The sequence below is a fragment of the Chenopodium album genome, chromosome 21, assembly GCF_948465745.1.
Source record: "Chenopodium album chromosome 21, dcCheAlbu1.1, whole genome shotgun sequence".
Classification (NCBI taxonomy): domain Eukaryota; kingdom Viridiplantae; phylum Streptophyta; class Magnoliopsida; order Caryophyllales; family Amaranthaceae; genus Chenopodium; species Chenopodium album.
This window is the reverse complement of record NC_137854.1, coordinates 6,894,516-6,918,352: the sequence shown is the minus strand read 5'-3', so window position 1 is coordinate 6,918,352 and position 23,837 is coordinate 6,894,516. Positions and strand designations below refer to the sequence as shown.

At 33.9% G+C, this 23,837-nt stretch overlaps 4 protein-coding genes across 8 annotated transcripts in view; 2 read left to right on the top strand and 2 right to left on the bottom strand.

Moving 5' to 3' along the window:
* The window catches only part of LOC145601467 (uncharacterized), a 29,887-nt gene extending 27,372 nt beyond the window's left edge, over window positions 1-2,515 (bottom strand). The window contains exons 1-2 of the mRNA XM_081657487.1: window positions 2,073-2,515; window positions 828-1,600 (exon numbers count right to left, since the gene is read on the bottom strand). Of these exons, the coding sequence (XP_081513613.1) occupies window positions 828-1,600; window positions 2,073-2,130 (831 nt within the window). The 5' untranslated portion in view covers window positions 2,131-2,515. The remainder of the gene's footprint in view (window positions 1-827; window positions 1,601-2,072) is intronic.
* Window positions 2,516-5,046: 2,531 nt separating this feature from the next.
* On the bottom strand, window positions 5,047-8,922 carry LOC145602012 (AP-2 complex subunit sigma). Its single transcript, XM_081658122.1, has 6 exons — window positions 8,760-8,922; window positions 8,578-8,676; window positions 8,431-8,481; window positions 6,273-6,446; window positions 5,562-5,621; window positions 5,047-5,336 (listed from the first exon to the last, which is right to left on the bottom strand). The coding sequence occupies exons 1-6, from the start codon at window positions 8,760-8,762 to the stop codon at window positions 5,295-5,297; spliced, it is 429 nt and encodes a 142-aa protein (XP_081514248.1). The 5' UTR covers window positions 8,763-8,922; the 3' UTR covers window positions 5,047-5,294.
* A 1,942-nt stretch (window positions 8,923-10,864) lies between these two features.
* Window positions 10,865-12,365, top strand: LOC145603032 (WEB family protein At3g51220-like). Its single transcript, XM_081659161.1, has 2 exons — window positions 10,865-11,051; window positions 11,675-12,365. The coding sequence occupies exons 1-2, from the start codon at window positions 10,908-10,910 to the stop codon at window positions 12,218-12,220; spliced, it is 690 nt and encodes a 229-aa protein (XP_081515287.1). The 5' UTR covers window positions 10,865-10,907; the 3' UTR covers window positions 12,221-12,365.
* A 2,477-nt stretch (window positions 12,366-14,842) lies between these two features.
* LOC145601536 (uncharacterized) lies at window positions 14,843-22,938 on the top strand. Of its 5 annotated transcripts, none has more exons than XM_081657574.1 (16): window positions 14,843-15,116; window positions 16,201-16,291; window positions 16,386-16,438; window positions 16,606-16,642; window positions 16,878-16,949; window positions 17,678-17,731; window positions 17,806-17,901; window positions 18,150-18,221; window positions 19,140-19,193; window positions 19,277-19,363; window positions 20,170-20,223; window positions 20,299-20,394; window positions 20,528-20,557; window positions 20,642-20,713; window positions 21,703-21,906; window positions 22,340-22,938. In XM_081657574.1, the coding sequence occupies exons 1-15, from the start codon at window positions 14,851-14,853 to the stop codon at window positions 21,868-21,870; spliced, it is 1,302 nt and encodes a 433-aa protein (XP_081513700.1). In that variant the 5' UTR covers window positions 14,843-14,850; the 3' UTR covers window positions 21,871-21,906; window positions 22,340-22,938. The 5 variants fall into 5 exon arrangements, with proteins under 5 accessions (XP_081513700.1, XP_081513696.1, XP_081513695.1 ...); XM_081657570.1 differs by having other exon boundaries at window positions 16,072-16,291; window positions 19,280-19,363; XM_081657569.1 differs by having other exon boundaries at window positions 16,072-16,291.
* The last annotated feature ends 899 nt before the right edge of the window (window positions 22,939-23,837 follow it).

The following is a 23,837-nucleotide window of genomic DNA, read 5'->3' as shown; positions in this document are numbered from 1 at the left end:
TAAGAAAATTGACTGTTTCTTGAGGAAACAGCTTTGTCACTTCAGAGTGTTAAGCTCTCCTTTTTCTGGATTATGTAAATAAGATCATAAATGATTCTTTATCTTAAGGTTTTTGTTTTTATTTATAGCTCTCACTGATAAGGTGTTCTATCATCCTGTGGGCTTGATCATTTTACTCTGCCTTTTTTCCGTAAGGGATATCTTTTTCAGAGTATTCCTTATTAGTCATCAACACAATTAGTCATCAACACAATCTAGTAGCCTTTTGCACTACAGGAATTTCATGCTTTTCTAAGCAGACATTTCATAACCCTGAAAGGAACTTCCTAAGCAAATTGATCTCTTTCTAATTCTATTGTTTACATCCCAAAACTTTACACAAAACAAATGTGAATATAAATATGATATTTAATACAGAGTATTTTTAGCAGAAATACAGCCCAATTTGACAACACGTGCAGTCGTTAATGCCTCATCTAGTGTAGTTAACACTGACTAATGATTAATGTTACAAAACACTACTTTAATAAGCAAGTTACATGAACTATTGATTCAGTTAAACTGTTTTCGAAATGTGACTGTTCGCACAGAATTATCATGACTCCAAAGTACCATAACCCTAGTTCCAAAAAAACAAGCAATTGCATGAAATGAAATATCTATCACCAAATTCACCATCAATAATATTCCATTTATTGCATCTTAAAAATCAACTTCACTGCAAGTTAGAAAGGGGACCAACAATCATCAAATGTCAAAACAGCTGAGAGTGGCAAGGAAAACAATACCATAAAGCTTTTCAAGTGCATTAAATATGGATAGCTTACCTTAACTTGTGCGCCCTTTAATTCGATAAATTGAGTCTTCATATGGGGAGGCACCTTCTCGGGACCAGGAACAGAGATAGCCCCCACCATCAGTGGCAGCAAATTAGGGATATTAGTCTGAACAAGCCGACTATATAATTGGAACAAAAACATGACCACCAACGGACTCTCAGTAACAATTTTAAATGACCTTGTGCTGGGATTTAGCTGGCCAGATCCATGATAGCCAGTAGCAGCACCACTAAGCCCGCTACTGCTGGAAGGTGTCAACTGATCAGATGTATCCATTGGCTTAATATCATCTCCACCTCCAGGTGTGCCAACAGGGGGAACGGCTACCATTGCACCCCCGTTATCAAAGAAATGGCTCACTGTCAAACTAAAATTATGGTATATTTTACACACAAAGTCAAGAAACGGCTGTACTTCAGCCTCGAGTGTAGGACGGAAATTCCTAAGCAAGTCAAAAATAATTCGAATACAGATCAATCCATTTTCTTCATTGTCAGTAGTGAGCACTTGCATTGCAACCTTTAACAAGTCCTGAACAAAGGGTCGAAGAACTTCACTATGCGGCAAACGGTTTAAAATCTCAACCACAATGTTACGGAGCTTATGTTCAGGGTTATCAGTGAATTGTGGCTTTGTTATCTGAAGAAGAATCACCGAGAACGCCCGAAAGTAATATTTTAAGAAATTCAAGTACTCAGCCGTGTGTGCTATCTCTAGACTATCCCGTACCTCCATCGCCATTTGTAGTCTTGTTTGTATTGCTATCATGATCCCACAAAACAAAAGGAGAAAAAATCAAGTTGGTCTCTTTTGAATAACATAAAAATAAATCATAGCACAAACAAAATGTAAACCTACAATAACTATACAGATTCCTATCAATTCCATACCACAACCCTATTTTCGAGGGGCGGGGACAATGCACAAGGTAATACTTAAAACGAATTATAACCATATCAATATCATAGCAAAAATGAACTCTAAAAGCACAGTGATATACAGCTCTTTAATCAGTTCGATCTCCTACCGCAACCCCGGCACACGAAACATCCCAAACAGAAATGGCACATAAGAAAATCGAGTACATAATTCAATCAAATACTCCAATAGCTTCAACTGACATTATTAAATATAATGAAAACTCCAAAAACACAACAACAAATCAATTAAGCAAGCAAATTATACCAAAATCAAAAGCAATTAAAAACTATATAAGAAGATTAGAGAAATTACGAAGGTCATGGTCGATGAGAAGATTAGAATGCTGCTCAAAATTCTGAATTGGACTCATGGCGGGAAAATAATTTAGGGAAAAACCCTAAAAAATTCTCAGAAAAATCTGATGAAATATTTCTAGGGTTTAACACTCTGAATCAATTTGACTTCAGAGTGACCCTGGGATAAACCCAGCACAAATAAAACCCCGTTTGAAATGCTGAATTTGTGAATTTGGATTTCTGGGAAAAAATTCTCTGCTTTCAAGATGAATTTATTTGCTGAATTTGAGGGAAGAATTAGGTCAAGAAGATTGATAAACAAATAATTTATTGAAATTAAGGAGTTTTTGGTTGTTGAAATTTACTCTAAGTTTCTCTCTCCTCGTATATTTTGTGTTTGTTTTTTCTGAAACGAGGTTTTGATGTCCCAAACTCGGGAGTTGAGAGTTGAAGAAGAGCTTTTCAGGGACTCTGAGTTCGATTTCTTTTATAGTCCTTCATTTTTATTGGATTTTATTATGAGTGACTTAATATTTAAAATTTATTTATATTCTTTTTACACATTAAAACTGATTTCTGTAAAATGCTCTATTAGAGAGCAAAGAAGTTTTTTACTTTTTGTAGCAGTGTAGTAAATATTTAAAACCGACTCTCGAAAGGTGTCTCATACTGTGTTGATTTAGACTCAATTTTGGGAGATATTAGTAAAATTGTGTCAAGTACGATACTTATTTTAAGTCTGTTTTGTGGTCTCATGTAAAAAGAGATGGTAACTTTGTTTTTCAATTTTCATCATCTAGCTAGGGTAGTTCTTCTCGGTACGGAGCAAGTTTGGGAGAATCATTGTCCCAACGAAGTTTCTCTTATGTACTTATGGACTCTTTGTCCCGTGATTAATACTACCTAGCGCTGCTCCTTCAAAAAAAAAAAAAGTTTTTACTATCTGTAATATAGTTGCAAATACAGATAAATGAGGAATGATAATTTTGCAATTGTATTTCACGAGGAAGTACTTATGTGGTTTTGTTATGCATTTGCAAATGCATAACAAATATAAAAATATTAAAAAGTACATGAAAGATATAGAAAGGAGGAGAGAGATAGGTAAGTGAGACCATTTTTAAATGTACCGTTGATAACTTATATAATATCATTGTCTATTTAGTGATACTATTTCTACTTATAGTTAGTACCACTCAATGCATATATAGTACCACTACAAACATATATTGTACCACTGAATGTTCAATGGTACTCTTTGATCATCCAATGGTAATATTAATACCCAATGGTACTACTTAAATTCAGAATATGCATTTATGTGTAATTACACTCTTGCCCTTTGTCTACAATTCTCTATGCATAACGAAACTCCATTAGGACAAGCTCGTATTTCACCGAATATGTATAGTGAAAACACTATACTGCTACTAGTCTTATACATGTCATATATTTCAACTTATAGATTAATAGGCTTTAGAAAAACATTGCTTATGCATTAGATGCCTTATACTAAAGTAAATTTTTAAAAATGAACATTACTATCATCATGGGTGGATCCTTGAGCCAAGGTCCACCCATTACCCAATAAAATTCAAGGTTAGCCAAGGAAAAATTGTTTTTAAAAGTTCTAAAATATTTTACTTTAATGGTTAATCGAATTTATGTCTCCATATAAACGAAAAACATGTACTTGTAAAATTGCAATGTAAGAGACCCATCTCGAATTTTGCTTCCTCTAGATTAAACATTGTACTTTGTAATACTTTAAATAAAAGATATACTTTTGCACGATGTATAAAGCTGCTTTTTTTTTTTTTTTTTAAATAGCCTTAAACATGATTTTTTTTTTTTTTTTTTGTATTTCCTTGTAGTAAAACAAACACAAAGAATTTCCTCAAAAAAAAAAAAAAAAAAAAAAAAAAAAAGATTGATTCCAATGCAAGAGCATCTAAATGCTTTTCTTATTCATTCCTAGTCAATTCATACTACAATCATTAATTCCTTAGCACTCCTCATATAGTTGGTTTTTTTAAATTAAGAAGCAACTTTATCCATTATTATTATTATTATTATTATTATTATTATTATTATTATTATTATTTTGAGGGAATCATATTTTTAAAATATTAGATTCAATGGAAATAGACCAAAAGAATTGTTTTGCATTATCCTCCCCAATTTTCCTTCCTTTTTTTTTTTTTTTTTTTTTTGCTGCAAATTTTTCCTTCCATTTGTGGCACCATAGGTGAGTAATTGGATGTTTGGTACTTTCACAGCAATCATGTTTAGTTGATTGAAACAGCAAGTTGTAATACTAATTGATTGTATTAGTTGATTTGACTAGTTAGTAATTGATGGTGCAAAAGTGTTTGGTAAATAGTTGTTAATTGTCAACTATATTCGTGTGTATATTAACCAAAAAGATAAGTGTTCAATATTTTAATTTCAAAAGGCTACTATGATGAGTTTTTTCTAACTATGATGAGTTTTTTCTAAAATATTTGTTAGGCACAAAATGCTTTTGTAGTAAGTTATTTACCAATCCTCCAAATTAGTTTTTCATATGGTCAAACCTTTAAAGACCTCATAAAGTTAAAAGCTGTTCAAACAAACTCAAAATAAAATGGTGAATTGCCTTTTATTTTTCCCAAAACATCATTGAAATTACAAGGAAAAGAAAAGGATACTCCCTCCATGTGTTACACTTTAACCAAAACATTATTGAAATTACAAGAGTAGGTTGGCAAAAAAGAAGTGTAACACTTTAAAAACGAAGGGAGTAATAACTTCCCTTGAAGTCCAGTTGCTGTACCTAATTTTAACATGCACACATGGTCTTGCTTAAGATGAGAGCTAGTAACCTTACACTGTCACACAAGTCCTCTTGGTAGCTGTTACCAAATCCTAAACTCCCCACCTCCACGGTAACTCGGTAAGAGATGAGAATCGACTTGCCACAAAGGGGGAGAGGGAGAAAGAGAGAGGAGTAAAGCATATACTGTATATTCATATCGAGGCAAAAGATACTAAATCACAATTATCAATACAGAAAATTGCCAGGCATGAAGTTAACTGTAAAAAAAAAAAAAAAAAAAAAAATGGATTGTGATCACAAGATCTTATACACAGGCCGAATATATCTGCTCCCCTAAAAGGACATGGGAAAGCTCAGTTAAATTCAATCATCAATCCATAACGAGCAACTTGCAGGCTATTCATCTACAGCAAAATCAAATCACTCGAGTTTCTCCAATTCACCCATCCTCTCAATGATAGCCTGCAATACAACAGTTTGAATTTTTTAGTTTCCAGAAGAGGAGATTCAAGCTACCATTATTCATTCAGCAAGCTTTGGACAAAGTAAAACCGTGAGTTAAAAGACTCGATACATGAAGTGATGAACTGTATTGTAAGGTGCTAGATGGAAGGGAAACAGAAGGCCACAGCTAAGAAGCCAAAAAAATGAACAAGAAAATGAAGCAACAACGGTAAGGACACTCACCTTCTTACTCGTTTCCTGAAGCTCTCCAGCAAGGATAAACTCATCAAGTATCAGGTAAACCTATACATAAATTAAAAGAGGGAATTAAGAAACCAGATATCATTGAACAAACACAAGTACAACCAAACCTACAGAACTGGCTCATCAACTACATCACAGATCACACTATAGATCTGTGAAATTTAAGAGATACTCACTTTACATGGGACTATGGCCTCAACTTTTCTTTTTCTTTTTTTTTTCTTTTTTTTCTTTTTTTTTTGACAAAGTATGGGAGGTACTTTATTAGTGTACACTGGCCATTTTCAAAGAAACACAAAAGGCTGAAGACTTGATCAAATAAATGATACTAGTAATACGATTATCCTGAACTAAGAAGAGACAGACCAGACACCAGAGGCTTGCCAAGAAGCAGAAGCCCCTAAAATTGATTAGTGCCAACAACTCGACAAGTTGTAAGCAGCAATTAGGTTCACAATCTACACATAAATAACTCCTCTAGTCAATTGGATATCAAAACATATAAAGTCATGTACCATTACCTAAATTGAAGAGCACAAACATACAAGTTTGGTATGATACCTAAACATTCAAGGCGCGAATAATTGCAAACGCCAAAATTTGGCTTTTTATAAACTTTAGTGATAAAGAAAACTTTTTAAATTGAGATGAAACATGACAGAAAAAGATATTGTCAAATATAGCACAGACCTTGTGAAAATTGAAGACTAAATCCAGCTCACAAACATTGCTGAAAAAGTGGTCCAGTATCTCCACAAAGAGATGAATGCACTCCAGATATGCTAACTCATTATCAGTGATGTCAACACACATGGAGAAAAATAATCCAGCATAACGCCTGTAGATGACCTTGTGCGTACGGAACTGAGAAAATAGTAACAATAAGATTAAACAATCTTATGAATTAACCTGAAAGCTTAAATGAAATGAAGAATGAGGAAACCAAATGTCTACTAAGTTGAGTAATACTTAGAAAGTTAGAAGGGATACAACAAGCAAATTATTCTAGAGCATAACTAGCAAGAGTGTAGAAGGGAAGACAATTTCAATTTGTATATGCACCAAAGAATAATAATGACACCAAAGGAGTGCCAATTACATTTAAAAAAAAAAAAAAGGTCAGACAAGTTTCATGCCCAAAGGCCAAATCACTTGTCTCTTAAACAAAAATACTTATTAACAAAGCTCATGTACGACTTTATCTACAAAACCAAGGAATTACAATTGATGTTCTTGATGAAGTGATTGGCCCCAATTTTAAAAAAATCCCCAAAAAATAACACTTTGATGGTGATCCCTACACTCCAATCTCTCTCATTCTCTCTAGATGTAAAGAAAGGTTGTGCTTCACGTAAAATGATGGAGAGGAAAAAAAATGCTTTTTGGTTGTCTTTACATTATGAATGAAGGATAGAACATCTGAGAAACACCCCTTTGGGTGATATATGTTTTTTAATTGACTTCCAAACACACTAATGACAACTTTCGCATTGTTTTGACAGCATCTGAGAAACACACTAATGACAACTTTCGCATTGCAACACAAATGTCACTTCTCATGTTCTGTCAACTGTGAAGGTAGTGCCAAAGTCCCAATCTTTATGCACAGCCTAGGGTGGATTACATGTCATGTGGATAGTATCTGGATTAGTCAAAAATACATAATCTCTAGAAACACTTACCTCACTAAACTTTGCAAGACATAACGACACATTATTAAGGCTATGAAATGATGATCCAACTCATCTAACATCAAGCAATATTTATGACTTTATGAGACAACTTGTGGTACGTCACTTTTCTTGCTATAAAGCAATAGGCTAGAATGTTAAGAGATTGCCTTTTAAAAGGACTCCAGTAGTGTGAATACACTAAAGAAATGGGTTTAACAAACACTGCCTATTTTTCTGACCATCATATTTATATAAAATCAATTCTTTATATCTTGCTCCCTCCCCACAAAGAGAGATTAACTCATTTTAAAACTACCCTCAAATCTGTAGCAGAAGAAATATAGGACATAGTCAAAACTCATAATAACTGGAGATCCAACCACATTTGCTTTCCTAAACAATTTAGAACCAAAAAACCATAGTTCACCTAGCCATCCATGACTTGGGCGTAAACAGTAGGCTACAAAGTCTTATTATATTCAAGTCCAAGATATGACCTCAATACACAACCATACCCTCTCCTCCACCCCACCCCGCAACAGCAAACTTTTGATTTATGGAGCAGTAGGCTTTCAGGAAGTTTGATTTCTGGATTTTTTTTATTTCTGATTCTTCATCGTTGTTTATTCATCTATTTATGATTATCACACTCTCAAATCTTACTCTGAACCATCTCAAATTTGCTGATATCTGCTACCAAAGAACAATTTCAATTCAAACGATTATGGCGGTGGTGACTACATCCCCTTCCTTCCTTTTCTCCTTAATTAATCCAAACAAGGGAGTTGAATTTCTTCCTCCCTTACCCCTTCCCTTCCCTCCTCTTTCTCCCTAAAGTTGTATCCAAACGAGCTGCAAGTATTTTTTGCTCTTCTACTAGACTCGGCAATTTTCACAACTATACTAGATGGTTCACTCAATAAATCATGAAACTCCCACAACTAGCCTAAATATGACCAAAATTTGGATTCTGGCAAATGACACTTTTCAAAGCATAACAATTCTCACTAATTCTACATCCATAATTGATTACTCACTCAAAACATCAAGAAACTCACAACCAACCTAAAAACACCAAAAATTCATACCCAATTTCGCATTTCACAAACTACACTAAACAAATCAAAACTATTCTTATAATCTTATAAAATTTAACCAACACAAAGAACACAAACCTCAACAAAATTGGTGAATTTGGGGTCTCGATTTACAACCAATCGATGAACCTGAACACAAATCATTAAAAATAATCAAATTCAAATCAAATTCAACCCCAGATTAAATAAAAAATCAAACAAGTGGAGATGACAAGTGAAGCAAACCTCGTATTCAACTTTATGCTTCTCGGAATCTTCGAGAGGAACGTAGTACTTTGCCAAACGCGTCTTCCCTTGTCTGTTCTGTAGGAGAATGAATCGGATCTGCCATTTTTTCCAGAAAAATTAGGGCAAAGAAATTCAGAAATTAAGATCGAGCTGATTAATTAATGAGTAAAAATTCATACCATTTTTTTTGTCTTGTTTGTTGTTGGGAGATCGGAAATTTCTCACTCTAAGATTTGTTCAACTTTGAAATGTGTAATACCGGGAAATTAAGAAACAAGAAGGCGCCGGCGACGAGAATGAATGAAGGGTAAACTGGTAATTGAGGTGCGGGTGCGATTATTACCGTCAACTCCAATAGTCCAATGTGTGATATGTGTCCTCGGCCTTGCAACAGTGGTTAAAAATAAGAGTTGTAAAGAATTGTTGAGTTACGGTTATACATTTATTTTATGCTACGTGGCACTCTTCAAAGTATGTGTGCCTATGTCACAATGTCACGTCATCATCTAAAGTATATGCGCCATGAAATCTAGCCACTTCATTTAACAAAATAAAATATGCTTTCAAGCAGATTCGAACTCATAACCTCCAATTCATATAGGTATTACTTTTACCATCTCAACCAACTATTATTAATGTTTTAAGTTTCACATAATATTATAATATTCCTTTCGTTTATTAAGTAAATTAGAGGTAATATAATTCATATATTTTTCACAAGATTAAAATAAAAATACATATGATGTAAAAAAAAAAAGGTGACATCCAAGGCATCGCTCGAACTACTACAAACACTAACTATATACAAATAGTCGAACATAATTGTTAAATTAAAGCAAGAAATACACAAACTAGCAACTCGGGGCATCGCCCGGGGTACACACTAGTTAAATTTGAAATTAGTTGATCTTATTTTCAAATTGATGTCAAGTTTATTATGTTTTTTTATTGTATGTTAAAATAGAGAGAGCAATGGTAAGAATTTTTTGGTTAAGAAAATCAATTGAGACTAACTTTTAAATGGAAAATATTACGAAGTACAATGTTTTAACTCGTTTATTGAATTTCAAAGTATTCCATTGTATAGTTGGATCGCAAATTGATTCACCTCCCACAAAGAGCCAAGGAAGTGTAAATAACAAAAGAGTCGCTATATATCTTGCATATCTACCTCTATACTACGTATGAAGTATGATTGCATCATTATAGTGGGTAGCTATAGTGGTCGGTTACATGTAAAGATGGTTGTGGGTTGTGTTGGATCATATGCCTCATAATAAGCCCATATGCTCTAGGGGTTAGTTAAGCCTAACCCATGATGAACAATGTGTTGTGTTGTGCAATATCAAACTTTATAAAGAGTGACTCATGCATTACCCAAGCCCATGTGTCGCTGTGTTGGAACAATTGAGTCATGTCGAGCTTGCGTGTCTAAGCCAAAAAATTCATTAATGTTAGCATGCTATATCTTGCTAGGTCGGGTTAGACCATTCTGTGCCTTGTCATACTTCTCTCAAGTAAAAACGACTTAAACCCAACATGTGTGTCTTCACTGTGCTACTTCGGTCCGGATTGGCCAATGTCGTCTATAGTTGTAAGCTTGTGTACTGTTTCCCATGAAGTACAACTTTGTACAAGTACTATAGATTGGTGAATAGATTAATTGATTCAAGACTAATACTACCTCTTTTATCCTTTAATTTCAACTTTAGAATATTTCATATATCACAAATAATACCCAAAGTTGCAACTAAAGTTAATGGAGGTATTATAATTATCCTCAAGTATTTCTCAAAATCATACACAAACTAACATGAGACAAAATACTAACAAAGTAACAAGGCAATTCCCAATTGTGAAAGGAGCAATGTCCAAATCAAAGGCGGGCCCAAAAGCAATCTAAATCTGATTAATTAGGTATAAACCATGTTACTTTTAAACCCAATTGCCAAATATTAAGAGCAATTAAAAGGACTCCTCTTCTAACTAATTACGATACTACTCTACAACCACATTGTAAATAACAAAAGAAAGTGAAGTGGAAGCCAAGAAATGAAGCAGAAGCCACTACTACTACTACTACTATCTCACCCCCATTTTATGATCCACTACTACAACAATTTTAATCATTTCTATTAACAAAGTATAGTTAATATGGCATTATCAACTTAACTTCTCTTTTGTCTTTTTACCAATTAATATCAGAGGTATAAAAAGGCTCCATTTGTTTTCATGTTTGTTAATTTCCAAATGAAAGTTTTAGTTGACTAGTAATTGTTACATAACAAAAGCTGTACACTAATACATCAATTGACATAGAGGTAAGGATGGAGAGTGAGCACGGGGGTGTGACGGTCAAGGGAAGGGCAATCATCGACACACGGCCGCCTTTCCGATCAGTTAAAGAAGCAGTCGCATTGTTTGGGGAGAGGGTGCTAGTTGGGGAAATTTATGCCAAGCAACTCAAAGAGGTTTTACATGCTTATTCTTTCCTATAATCCTATGTGATAGTATGCATGCTCGAATTTGTGCAATAGATAGCTTATGTAGGCATGTAGCTAAAAAGGAATGGATGGTAGTACACTAGTGCCAATTTAACTATGTTGTTCATATTCAAGTCTCGTTTTATTATTTAGTGGTATCACTAGTATGAGATAAATTTGTCAGGACACAATTAATTAAACATACATAAATTAATTGGCAAAAGTAATTCAACAATCTATCTTAATAACTTTATTTCATAAACAAACATTCAATTCCTTCCAATTGGAATTATTGGTCCCATTCTTTCGCCCTTGTAATATATATATTGTAACCAATTTATACAAAAATCTATAAATTATGAGTATAATAGTTGTGCACTTTTTTTTTTTTTTTTCTTGTTCCCATCATTTATATTGAATTATGATATCATTAGAACATCCAAACTCTATACTATTTTAGAAAATGTAACAACTTTTTCCAAACATTTTAAATCATAGTATAGTACATATAATATATGCGACTATCAATATCATGTTAAAAATGTATAGAAATAGTATTACATTGCATGCTGATATGTTTCAATTCCTACTTGATACATGCTTATATGTAGATACAACAAGTACCCAAGAAGGAAGATTTGGAGAAAGAAAAAGTAGAAATTGTATCGGCTGAATTAGAAGAAACCAAGCAAAGTCTACAAAAAGCAAGAGAAGAAGGCAATTACATGGCAAATTGTCTAAAATCACTAAAACAACAACTTGAAGAAACAAAGAGAGAGCTCCATACTTTGAAAGCTGCTAAAGAAGTCGTGAAAGATCATCATCATCATCATACAAAAGCAATCACTCCGGAGATAGAAGAGCTAAAATTTGTTGAGACTAATGCTAAAAATAATCATTTTGATAATAATAATTGCGGTATTAGTTATGATCATCAACAAGAATTATTTCAAAAGAAAAATTTTGTAACGTTTGCAAGTCCACCCTCTTTAACTAGAGAAATCAAGCAAAATGATCAAAGAACAAGCAAGTTGGGAAGATCTTCTTCTTTTAGGAAGGATGCAAAGAAAAAGCCGGGTGTTGCAATTATGGGATGGTTGTTTTCTAGGAAGAAAACAAGTGATGAAGGTGATCTCGAACGTTTTCCTAAAGTTTGAAGAGCTAGCTAGTAATGAATATGTATTACGGAGCTATCTCAATCTACATTTAAATTTTGGATTATTAGTTAAAATTACACTATCAACGTAATAGTTGATTTAGGTACGCAATGGAAAGAATAATAGTAAATTCAATCAAGATCGAAGGATGAAGAAAAATATAGTACAATGTAACGCATACGTACTAGCTCCATATATATCTTTGATTGGTGTATCCATTTTGGTTTTCCAAATTTTGTTTATTACTTTAATTGAGTAACACCATATACCAATATGATTGGACATTACTTCATTATTTTTTGTTCCAATTTCTAAAGAGAATTCCTATTTGATATTGATAAATTATATTCTCTCTTCTCCAATCAATTATGGAGTATTGAAGTATCGAAGCAGAAAAGCTAAATGGTAAATGGGTTGATTTTTATTTTTTTATTTTTTTTTTATTTTTTTTTTATTTTTTTGTAAAAAGCATAGGCATGAAAATAGAAAGATGGAGAAAGTTGCAATTGTAAGTTTATAACCATGGAAAGGACTAAAGGTGGGCATGATTAGGCTGGCACGAGGGTCTTTAAGATAAGGTACGAAAATAAGCCGATTTAATATGACTACAACACGATATGAAATATATGTAAGCAGATGTATGTACACGGCCTATAATTTTCAAGAAATAATTCCATAGGATAATAAAAAAATCAATCAATACTACTTCCTCCGTTTTCTTTTACTTGCAACACACCTTTTAGGCACGCAGTGGTGATTATCCACCTTTTAGACGGGGTTCGATTTAAGGAATTGGAAGATTTTATATCTTCTACTTTTTTTTTTAATAATGAATTATAATTCATATTTCGAAAACAATGTGAAATTCAATATTATTTTGTAATATATAATTCATAAATTAACAAATTACGTGAATATATTTATATACGAAAAAGTGGATAAATTTTATGTTACTTTGAACATATATAAAACTAGATAGGTAACTGCGCGTTGCACGGTGGTAATAAATAAATTTTTTATATTTCTTTTATTTCTTTTATTACTAGTAACTTTTTAACATGACTCGATTCGTATTTTTTTTTAAAAAAAAAGTTTGTTCATAAATACAAATCCTTTTTTGATGGTTATAATTTTTTTTTTTTTTTTTTTTTTTAACATTTAATGGTTATAATTTAATGATACATCATAGTATTTATTATGTTATTGAAAATATACTAAAATGATTGTTAGACAAAATATATTTAACATTGCATTATCTAATTAACTTATACGTTTATAAAGGAAATGTGGCTACTTCACAATAACATATTCACCATATAAAATGATTAATAATGTTAAAGAAACGAAGGATTATGTAGGCTTTAACTAATGATTAATAATGTTAAAGGAACGAAGGATTATGTAGGCTTTAATGAGTAAACTAGTGTGTAACGCCTTTTAATATTACCTGTAATTTTGGATAAGTTGGGATTATATAAAAATCAGATTATGAGATAGTGCAAGCAATAGATACTATTGTACGTGACATGATTTCATAGCTTTGTTATACTTATAATATGATTTCATAGTTTGAGGTCAGCTGATAACTTAAACCAACTGCATATCTTGCGTTGTAATTGGGCTTTGGCCACAAACAACTATCTTGATGGATACAGTAATATGGGCAAATGTCTTAGGGCCCAATTATTGCCTTAAATGAAATGGGCTATTTGGGTTTTGCAGGGCCAAAGGTCAATTTTAAGTTGCTAGATTATTGTCTAATTTTTTTCTCAAATAGATAATCATGATTTGAAATAGATTATTATCTAATCTTGATCTACTTATAGTACCTTTTTTTTTTAATTAATTGCAGGAGCATAGTTGATTTCAATGTTAGTTCATCGGTAAAAGGAATAGAAAATAGATATCGCGATTTTGTTCGGGATTTTAGAACAAAATTAGGGGTCGAATTGATTCAAGACATACCAACTTTGTCAAATGAAAATGATGAATTCATCTACGCTAATTTGATAACAGAAAATGATGGGAAAATCATAGAAGTTTTGTGGAAAATTAGGAAGGATAACTTGTATTGTAGCTCATGCAAGCTAAAGGATGATACAGATTGGTCTTCTACCCCATCCATCAGTTATGATTTCACAAGGCCAGTTGTTGTAGGGCCTGAAACATTAGAGAATTCGATAATCCAGTTGTATTATGTTTTAAAGCAAGAGAAGAAAAATTATAAACACTTTCGTAAGTGTTTTCAAGCTGTGATTATCCATATTATCGAAGGAGTTCGATTTAAAGAATTAGAAGATTTTATATCTTCTAGGTTTGAAGAGAATGTGGAGGATGTCTTAAATGAAAGACAAAGAGAATTGATACATCACTGGGGTAAGATATCAGAACTATTCAGAGATGTTGTTAGTAACATCAAAAGTGAAGAACAATTTGATAATAATGATGTGATAAAGACATTAGGTATAAAGTACAAAGATGTTTGGGCTGTCATTGGTATTCTAAATTGTGAAAACCCAAAAAAGGCCCAAAAAGCAAGAAGAAAGGCAGGAAAGGCCCAACACTCAAGAGCATGAAAGGCCCGAGGGTATTCTACTCTCTTTGAAAAGTCAGGGATGGATTTGTATGGAATGGACTTGATTGGAAAAGCTGAGAGGATAAAACATGTAGCAGAAGATGATGAAGAGAGAAATGTTGTTGATATTTCAGAAGTTTGTGAAGAAGAAGATGGTGAGTCATCTGATACTGATACTAATGATGCCTTACACTTGAGAGAGTCAGGAGATATTTCAGCCAAAGAGGGTAAAATCCGAGAGGTGATACAGGAGAAAAAGGCAGTTAATTCAACCAGGAAGGCGAGTAAAACACTGATATCAGAGAAAGATGATAGTTACAGGTAAAACTACAGCTGAGCTTGTGTCCCTAGAGAAAGATGATAATTTATCTTGTCGAGTAGTTTGATTGATTATGATTTTGATTTTGGTTATTGCATTTAGTTTAATCTTATGATTATACTTAAAAAGCTAAGAAATTTTGTCAGAATTTATGATGGGTTTTTCTTCAAGTTGTGGTGGGTTTAGCAGTAATTGATTTTTTGCTTAATTTGAATATCTGTGTGAATTTATGTGATAAACAGGAAATATTTAGTCAAAAGGGGAATTGTATCTCTAAATCGAAATTTGGTAAAGTTTTAATAGGATGTTATGATTGATGAAAAGGTTGAATGTCATTTTTGTGAGCAGCCATCACATTGCTATTAATTAGTTGATTAGTGAATATCATTCATTTAGAGTGATGTAATTGTGCAATAGGGATGGAATTTATGCCCGTCTGTGTATTTTGATTTCGATGAAGTGCTGTCTGTTCAGTTTGATTCTTGCTGTAATTTAAGCCTAATTATTTTAGAATTGAGACTTGTTATATTGCAAATTGCAATGAGAAAGACTTTGCATAAAACTCAAAACTTTAAGACTGGTAGACTAATAAGCAAATGATTAAAGATAATCCACTAGAGGATGTTCCTTATTTATGCTCATTAGTTGCCTACTGCCCAAGCTCCAACTCATTAAGATTTAGATGCCTCGGTAGTCCAAACTCTAAGACATGTTCGTTGTGACGTGGCTTTTGAAGATTACAATCACAATGTGGATAGCAAGTATTTGATCATCAAGGATTTCATTCCCTCTTCTTAACCTTTTAATAGAAGGAATCGATAGTTTCCCTATTTCTTTGATCCTGGAAAACTGAGAAAATAGAATGCTGACTTTTTCTCATAGGCTTTTAATCGATCTTTCTTACAAGTGTTATTGGAGATTGTATATCTGATGTGAATGTCATCTATTTCCTGTCAGAGAAAACTTTCCTAGCTCATGTTCAAGATGGAAATCATTAGAAATACATTGCAATAACAGTCAGAGTTTACAGCAATCTTCTGTGTCGACTAGTGACAGTCAGAGGCTACCTGAGCTTTCTTTCAACAGGTTGCAGCCTTGTGACAAGGAGTGTGATGGATTACATAGGCAATTTGGTCGATTTCTGGCTCGTGAAGCTGTTCTTGATGAAGAATACTGGGTTTGTTTTGTTTTCCTTTTTCCCCTCAAAATATCAAAATTGGGGTACCGAGCCTTTAATTTAGATGTGCAATTTTCCTCTATCTGTATGGCAGACAGCAGCATGGTTGCGTGCAGAAGCTCATTGGGAATCTATATCATACATGCGGTTAGTTTCTATATCCATCATGAACCTTGTAAAGCCATATTTCCATGGAGGGTATGCATTTGGTGTACCTCTCCCTCTTCTCTGCTGCTTCTGTCTTTAACTTTTGATTTTTTTTTTTTTTTTTTTTTTTTTGGGTCTCAGTTTTCGTTATGTTTTTGTTCTTTCAGGCACATAGAAGCATTCAAAAGAAAGTATGCACAGCAGGTGAATTTTCTGGAGGAGACTGTGATAATGTGATTGAATGTAACAAAGGAACTATATTCCTTAATCAAGATTGAATTGAAATTTTGGGATGGGTTATAATCAGAAGTTAAAATGCCGCTATTTTTTCTGAAGTTGGCTTATGCATGAGGATCCATGGGTGCTTTATATATTTTTCTTCCATGAATGGAAATGACTTGGTTTTTTTTTTTATTTTTTATTTTTTTATTTTTTACAGGAATTCTATGCACTCAAAAGTCTATGCTCTGGACAAGATGGGAACTCCTTAAAGCGCTTCTGTCTAGTCACAGTAAGTACTAAGGTCCTAATTTATTCTATATAATTATTAGTAGCTTGTCTCTACTGGTATGTTATTATAGCCCTTTGAATATTTATGTCACATATGTGTATATTTTACTGAAGCCAACGAGTAATTCATGACTAGGAAGCCTAGTTACACTGGATTGAATCAAGTGATTCAAGTCCAACCTTTATGCTGTGAGTCTACCATTAGTATATGTTTTGACTGGTTATATGCAGTAATGGTATCTCTCTCTCTCTTTCTGTCCTGGGAAAGGGGTGTTGAGCCAAGCAAAGATCTATTCTTAATGACCTTGTTATGACTTGCTTTTGCTTAGCTACATCATTAGCTTAGGCTTGTGATATTATTGAATATTGATTTGACTGTAGTACTGCTCTTAGTGAAAGAAAGCTTCTTGGTCTCTTTTCATCCAAAAGTTTCACGAGGTTTAACACCGTGTTCTTTGAGCAGGGTATGACCTTGACTCCATAGTCTTATATGTTTCCTGTAATGGTTAAGTTCAGAAGTTTTTTCTTCACCAATGCTATGTTTTCATTTTTTGTAAACATTTTATTTATTTTTCACCAAGGGAGAATGAACATGTCTATGCTGTGTATTCAGCTGGTTATTCAACACTCGATTGCAGATTTCCTTGCCTAATTAGTGTTCTATGTTTAGCGTATGTTTTCTCCCTCATCTCTTTATCTACGTCTTTATGTTTTGTCAATTCTGTGCAGACTGCAGGTGCTGTTGGTGGAGTTGCTGCTTCTCTAATTCGTGTTCCCACTGAAGTAATTATCTTCATTTTTAGTAAAAGTATAATGTTCTGAAATTCTGTGCTATATTAAATGTTACTCTGTTGCAGGTTGTTAAGCAGAGGATGCAAGCAGGTCAATTTGTTTCCGCTCCTGATGCTGTGCGTCTAATTGTTGCTAAGGAAGGATTTAAAGGCTTATATGCGGTACTTAATCTTTACTTACCCTCTTTGTAAATCCATTGAAGTCTATATGTGGCACTTAATGATTTCCTACCCTCCTTGCAAATCCATTGAAGTCTATATGCGGTGCTTAATGTTTTTGTTATCCAATTCAGCAGTTCTTAACAGTGTTTATTTTTCTTGTATTGGTACAGTTTGTTACAAATCATTATTATACTTTGGAATCTGGCAAGAATCTTTGAAATACTTCTTTTCTTGGGTGCACATTGCAGGGATACCGATCATTTCTGCTCCGAGATTTGCCCTTCGATTATGAACAGCTTCGAATTGGTTACAAACTAGCAGTGAGTCTTCTTGCACTTGCTTAATTGTTTATGTGGGGCCACTTCTATAAAGTTGCTGTAATCTATCGTAGAGGCTGCAAGTGTGCAGAATTAAGTAGCACCCACAGTTGATTATGAAGCAGACACAATGGTTCTCTACAAAACACGAACAGGAACCAATCCATTACAATCCCTAAGTAGCTAATTGAAATTAAAAACAGATAGATTGGCCACAATTACAGAACTGAATTGCCGGGCATTTAAAAAGGGGTCGTTTCCTGAAGGTCTAATCGGGTTTATTGTTTTAATTGTTCTTACTTTTCAGTTCCCTTGAATAATTTTGTTCATCCTAAGATTCAATTAGTTTAGGCCACATTTTATATGCAGAGTATAAAATTCAGAGTACTGTGTCTTCTTGGTGTTATGAACTCATAGAACTTACAGTAATACACATAAGCCTTTTCATGTTGGAAGTAATCATCTATGGGGAAGATAGTGCCCTTGTGCAGTGTCAAGTGTCTACTTGTTATCCGGAAGGTCATGGTTTTGATCCCTGGAAACAACCTCTTTATGAAAATAAGGGTAAGGCTGCATACATCTGGACCTAGCGAGAGCCTTATGCACTGGATACTATCTTTAAGGAATCATCTGTAGGGTGCATATATGTACTGAAAAACTCATTTTCCTATTGTTACTTCATAATTTTCCTGTCCCAACTACTTTATGCGCTCTGATGTACGAGAGTTTGTACGATATGCGCTCTAATGTCAGTTATTCATCTGTAAAATTCACATTAATTTACATGTCTGTGCTGTATATTCAGCTGGTTATTCAACACTCGATTGCAGATTTCCTTGCCTAATTAGTGTTCTATGTTTAGCTTATGTTTTCTCCCTCATCTTTTTATCTACGTCTTTTTGTTTTGTCAATTTTGTGCAGACTGCAGGTGCTGTTGGTGGAGATGCTGCTTCTCTAATTCGTGTTCCCACTGAAGTAGTTATCTTCATTTTTAGTGAAAGTATAATGTTCTGAAATTCTGTGCTATATTAAATGTTACTCTGTTGCTGGTTGTTAAGCAGAGGATGCAAGCAGGTCAATTTGTTTCCGCTCCTGATGCTGCGCGTCTGACTGTTGCTAAGGAAGGATTTAAAGGCCTATATGCGGTACTTAATGTTTACTTACCCTCTCTGCAAAACACGAACAGGAACCAAGCCATTACAATCCTAGAGTAGCTAATTGAAATTAAAAACAGATAGGTTGGCCACAATTACAGAACTGAATTGCCGGGCATTTAAAAAGGGGTCGTTTCTTGAAGGTCCAATCGGGTTTATTGTTTTAATTGTACTTACTTTTCAGTTCCGTCGAATAATTTTGTTCATCCTAAGATTTAATTAGTTTAGGCCACATTTTATATGCAGAGTATACAATTCAGAGTACTGTGTCTTATTGGTGTTATGAACTTATAGAACTTACAGTAATACACATAAGCCTTTTCATGTTGGAAGTAATCATCTATGGGGAAGATAGTGCCTTGGTGCAGTGTCAAGTGACTACTTGTTATCTGGAAGGTCATGGTTTTGATCCCTAGATCAGCCTCTTTATGAAAATAAGGGTAAGGCTGCATACATCCGGACCTAGGGAGAGCCTTGTGCACTGGATACTATCTTTAAGGAATCATCTGTAGGGTGCATATATGTACTGAAAAACTCATTTTTCTATTATTACTCCATAATTTTCCTGTCACAACTACTTTATGCGCTCTAATGTACGAGAGTTTGTACGATATGCGCTCTAATGTCAGTTATACATTTGTAAAATTCACATTAATTTACATGTCTGTGCTGTATATTCAGCTGGTTATTCAACACTCAATTGCAGATTTCCTTGCCTAATTAGTGTTCTATGTTTAGCTTATGTTTTCTCCCTCATCTCTTTATCTACGTCTGTATGTTTTGTCAATTCTGTGCAGACTGCAGGTGCTGTTGGTGGAGTTGCTGCTTCTCTAATTCGCGTCCCCACTGAAGTAATTATCTTCTTTTTTTAGTAAAAGTATAATGTTCTGAAATTCTGTGCTATATTAAATGTTACTCTGTTGCAGGTTGTTAAGCAGAGGATGCAAGCAGGTCAATTTGTTTCCGCTCCTGATGCTGTGCATCTAACTGTTGCTAAGGAAGGATTTAAAGGCCTATATGCGGTACTTAATCTATTGAAAATCCATTGTAAATCCATTGAAGTCTATATGTGGCACTTAATGATTTCCTACCCTCCTTGCAAATCCATTGGAGTCTATATGCGGTGCTTAATGTTTTCGTTATCCAATTCAGCAGTTCTTACCAGTGTTCATCTTTCTTATATTGGTACAGTTTGTTACAAATCATTATTATACTTTGGAATCTGGCAAGAATCTTTGAAATACTTCTTTTCTTGGGTGCACATTGCAGGGATATCGATCATTTCTGCTCCGAGATTTGCCCTTCGATTATGAACAGCTTAGAATTGGTTACAAACTGGCAGTGAGTCTTCTTGCACTTGCTCAATTGTTTATGTGGGGCCATCTCTATAAAGTTGTTGTAATCTATCGTAAAGGCTACAAGTGTGCAGAATTAAGTAGCACCCACAGCTGATTATGAAGCAGACACAATGGTTCTCTGCAAAACACAGACAGGAACCAAGCCATTATAATCCCTAAGTAGCTAAGTGAACTTAAAAACAGATAGATTGGCCACAATTACAGAACTGAATTGCCGGGCATTTAAAAAGGGGTCGTTTCTTGAAGGTCCAATCGGGTTTATTGTTTTAAATGTACTTACTTTTCAGTTCCCTCGAATAATTTTGTTCATCCTAAGATTTAATTAGTTTAGGCCACATTTTATATGCAAGAGTATAAAATTCAGAGTACTATGGCTTATTGGTGTTATGAACTTATAGAACTTACAGTAATTCACATAAGCCTTTTCATGTTGGAAGTAATCATCTATGGGAAGATAGTGCCTTGGTGTTGTGTCAAGTGTCTACTTGTTACCCGTAAGGTCATGGTTTTGATCCATGGAAACAGCTTCTTTATGAAAATAAGGGTAAGGCTGCATACATCTGGAGCTAGCGAGAGCCTTGTGCACTGGATACTATCTTTAAGGAATCATCTGTAGGGTGCATATATGTACTGAAAAACTCATTTTCCTATTGTTACTTCATAATTTTCCTGTCCCAACTACTTTATGCGCTCTAATGTCAGTTATTCATCTGTGAAATTCACAATAATTTACTTCTGAAATAAAATCTCTAGTTCAGACAGGCCCAATAGGCTAGTTGGTATTAATATTTCTACTTCATGATAAAAATAATGAGTTGGATTGTAGTTTGACCCCAATATTATTGGAAAGCTTAAGCTAAAGTGGATGGAGTGTAATTATTACATTCAATCCTTATTGTTTTGCAATGTCATAAATTTAACTATCTTGTGCTTCTTTTACATCTATGGCTAATATGACACAATTTTGTGCAGGGGGTTGGGCCAAGAGTTTTGAGGATTGGTATTGGCGGTTCTATATTCTTTGGAGTACTTGAAAGCACAAAGCGGTTTCTTGCAGAATCACGAGCTAAGAGAATTGAAAATCCAGTGAAAAAGCGGTTTCTTGCAGGTTGCAGTTACAGGAACAAAGGAGCTTATTAATTCAACAAAGAGACTGAATATTGATACATTTCCGAGGTCAGTAAGTTGAACTTGTAATAGTTTGCAACATTACGATTTTTCATCAGTATTTTCGGTGTTTTATCAGAAGCTCATAAATATTTATCATGGAGTGATAGCTCAACTAACTATGTGAAGTGTAAAATCGAATGCAAGTTGCTCTCCGGTTGAAATAGAGTTTAGTACTCTAGTAACAATTCGTCATAATTGTGCATCATCCACTAATTTATATATGCAGTAAGCTACCATTGTATGTAAAAGTGTTTCACTCTGTCAATGCCCAAAAATTATATATCTGGCTGCCTAATTTAGTGTCCAAATGTGTGACAAGAGTGTAAAATTTATGAGACATGTAGGTTCAATGTTGTGTCTTTTGTGTTAAATAAATGAATAAGTGTTAGTTCCAATTGTACTATACTAAATTACTAACTAGCAAACTTTCATTGGCTAGAATGTGGAGTTTTCCAAATACAATCCCAAATCTTCGTCTTTGGAAGGTTTCTACCGAGCCAAAACTGTGTTGTGCTGACTCGTCAGATGATGACACTGGGTCAAGTTCTAGCAGAGAGGAAGGTCTAGAGTGCCCGATTTGCTTTATTTGAATCCTTCAATATCGTTGAGAATGTGCCTTATGTCTTATGGTGTGGTCACACTCTGCCAGAATTGTGTTCTTGGGCTTCAATGGGCTGTTCTGAAATTGCCTGCCAGAAGATTAAGCTTCCATTTTTTTGGTTCTTTACTTTGCATACCCTACTTTGGATTGGTTATTGAGAGAAATTGCCAGCTAAGGTTTGTTTGATTCTGCAGTTTGTGTTCATGTTGAGTTTGTTGGCTTGCAAGATAGTTTCTTTTTTACTTCCAGCTTCTCTATTATCCATGTATTTTGGTCATTGCTTGATTTATTAAGGAAGTGTGATGGAATGAGAGGCCTGTGAAGTTGCATACTTTCTCGCAGTTGACATCACAATTGTAATGCTTTGTTGTGATTATTTGGAGTCCTATAGGCTCATAATAAAATGTGATTCCCATATTAGGGACTATTATGATCAATTGTGCTGTGATAAATACTAAATATGCCACTGCTAGATTTTTTAGTGTTTGAATTCATCTTATGGAATTTATCCATTGTGATAATGTTTAATCTGTCTGAGTGAATGCTAAATCATTCACTGTGCGTGCAGATTAGGCTACTGTTATGCATAGTCCGCCATTTCAAAAATTATTCTAGGTGTATTGGGAGTGTCCAATAAAGTGAAGCAGTAAATATATGCCACAATAACAAAAGACATTTTTTTGTATCAAAATTCTCAGATGTGCATCACTCTAGAATATCAAACTACCAATATTTAGGCTGCAACTTTTAAGGGTTTTGTATGTATACCTAAGCATAAAGCAAATATATGGTCTCCTTTATTTTAGAACATGTTGCTTTTGATATATACCTGAGCATAGCATGCAATTTAGGGCTTGTTGTTGTTTGATGGTATTACTATGCAACAACGTTATTTTCCTTTTCCTTTTTTTTTTTTCCTTCTTGAATAAATATACTTTTGAGTTGATGTGATTATTTCTCACAATATCTTGTTGAATTGTTCACAAATCATTTCTTTTCATATCCCTCATTTTCCTTGTAAAACAAGCTTTCATATCTTTAGATTCCTGGTTTATATTTACCAAGTATTGGCTTCATTAGCTTGGAGGTCCTATCATTTGTGTTTTCATGGCTTTATTGTGTTGTTTTGCTTAATTGAAAAGAAATTGTGGTCATTTGCATTTGATAGGGAAAAGATTTGCTTGGGCCTTAATCTTATCCCTAATCGGTATGAAATGGTAGACTGTTACCAAAACACCCTAGCACAAACATTTTGTTTATACAAAAACACAGGGTTCCATCTGTTTAAGGTTGCTGACTTGTTATATCAAATATTTCCACACCTCACGCTTTGTTC

Bases quoted from the DNA above. Each gene is read 5' to 3' on its own strand.
- LOC145601536 (XM_081657569.1), top strand. From the start codon at position 14,851: ATGGACTTGATTGGAAAAGCTGAGAGGATAAAACATGTAGCAGAAGAT. The intron at 16,643-16,877 runs GTGAATTTTCTG...TATTTTTTACAG, and splicing joins AAAGAAAGTATGCACAGCAG to GAATTCTATGCACTCAAAAG. The intron at 18,222-19,139 runs GTGAGTCTTCTT...AATTTTGTGCAG, and splicing joins GAATTGGTTACAAACTAGCA to ACTGCAGGTGCTGTTGGTGG.
- LOC145602012 (XM_081658122.1), bottom strand. The intron at 8,482-8,577 runs GTTTGCTTCACT...ATTTGTGTTCAG, and splicing joins AGCATAAAGTTGAATACGAG to GTTCATCGATTGGTTGTAAA. The intron at 6,447-8,430 runs GTTTGTGTTCTT...CTATTTTCTCAG, and splicing joins AATTCACCAATTTTGTTGAG to TTCCGTACGCACAAGGTCAT.
- LOC145603032 (XM_081659161.1), top strand. From the start codon at position 10,908: ATGGAGAGTGAGCACGGGGGTGTGACGGTCAAGGGAAGGGCAATCATC. The intron at 11,052-11,674 runs GTTTTACATGCT...GCTTATATGTAG, and splicing joins ATGCCAAGCAACTCAAAGAG to ATACAACAAGTACCCAAGAA.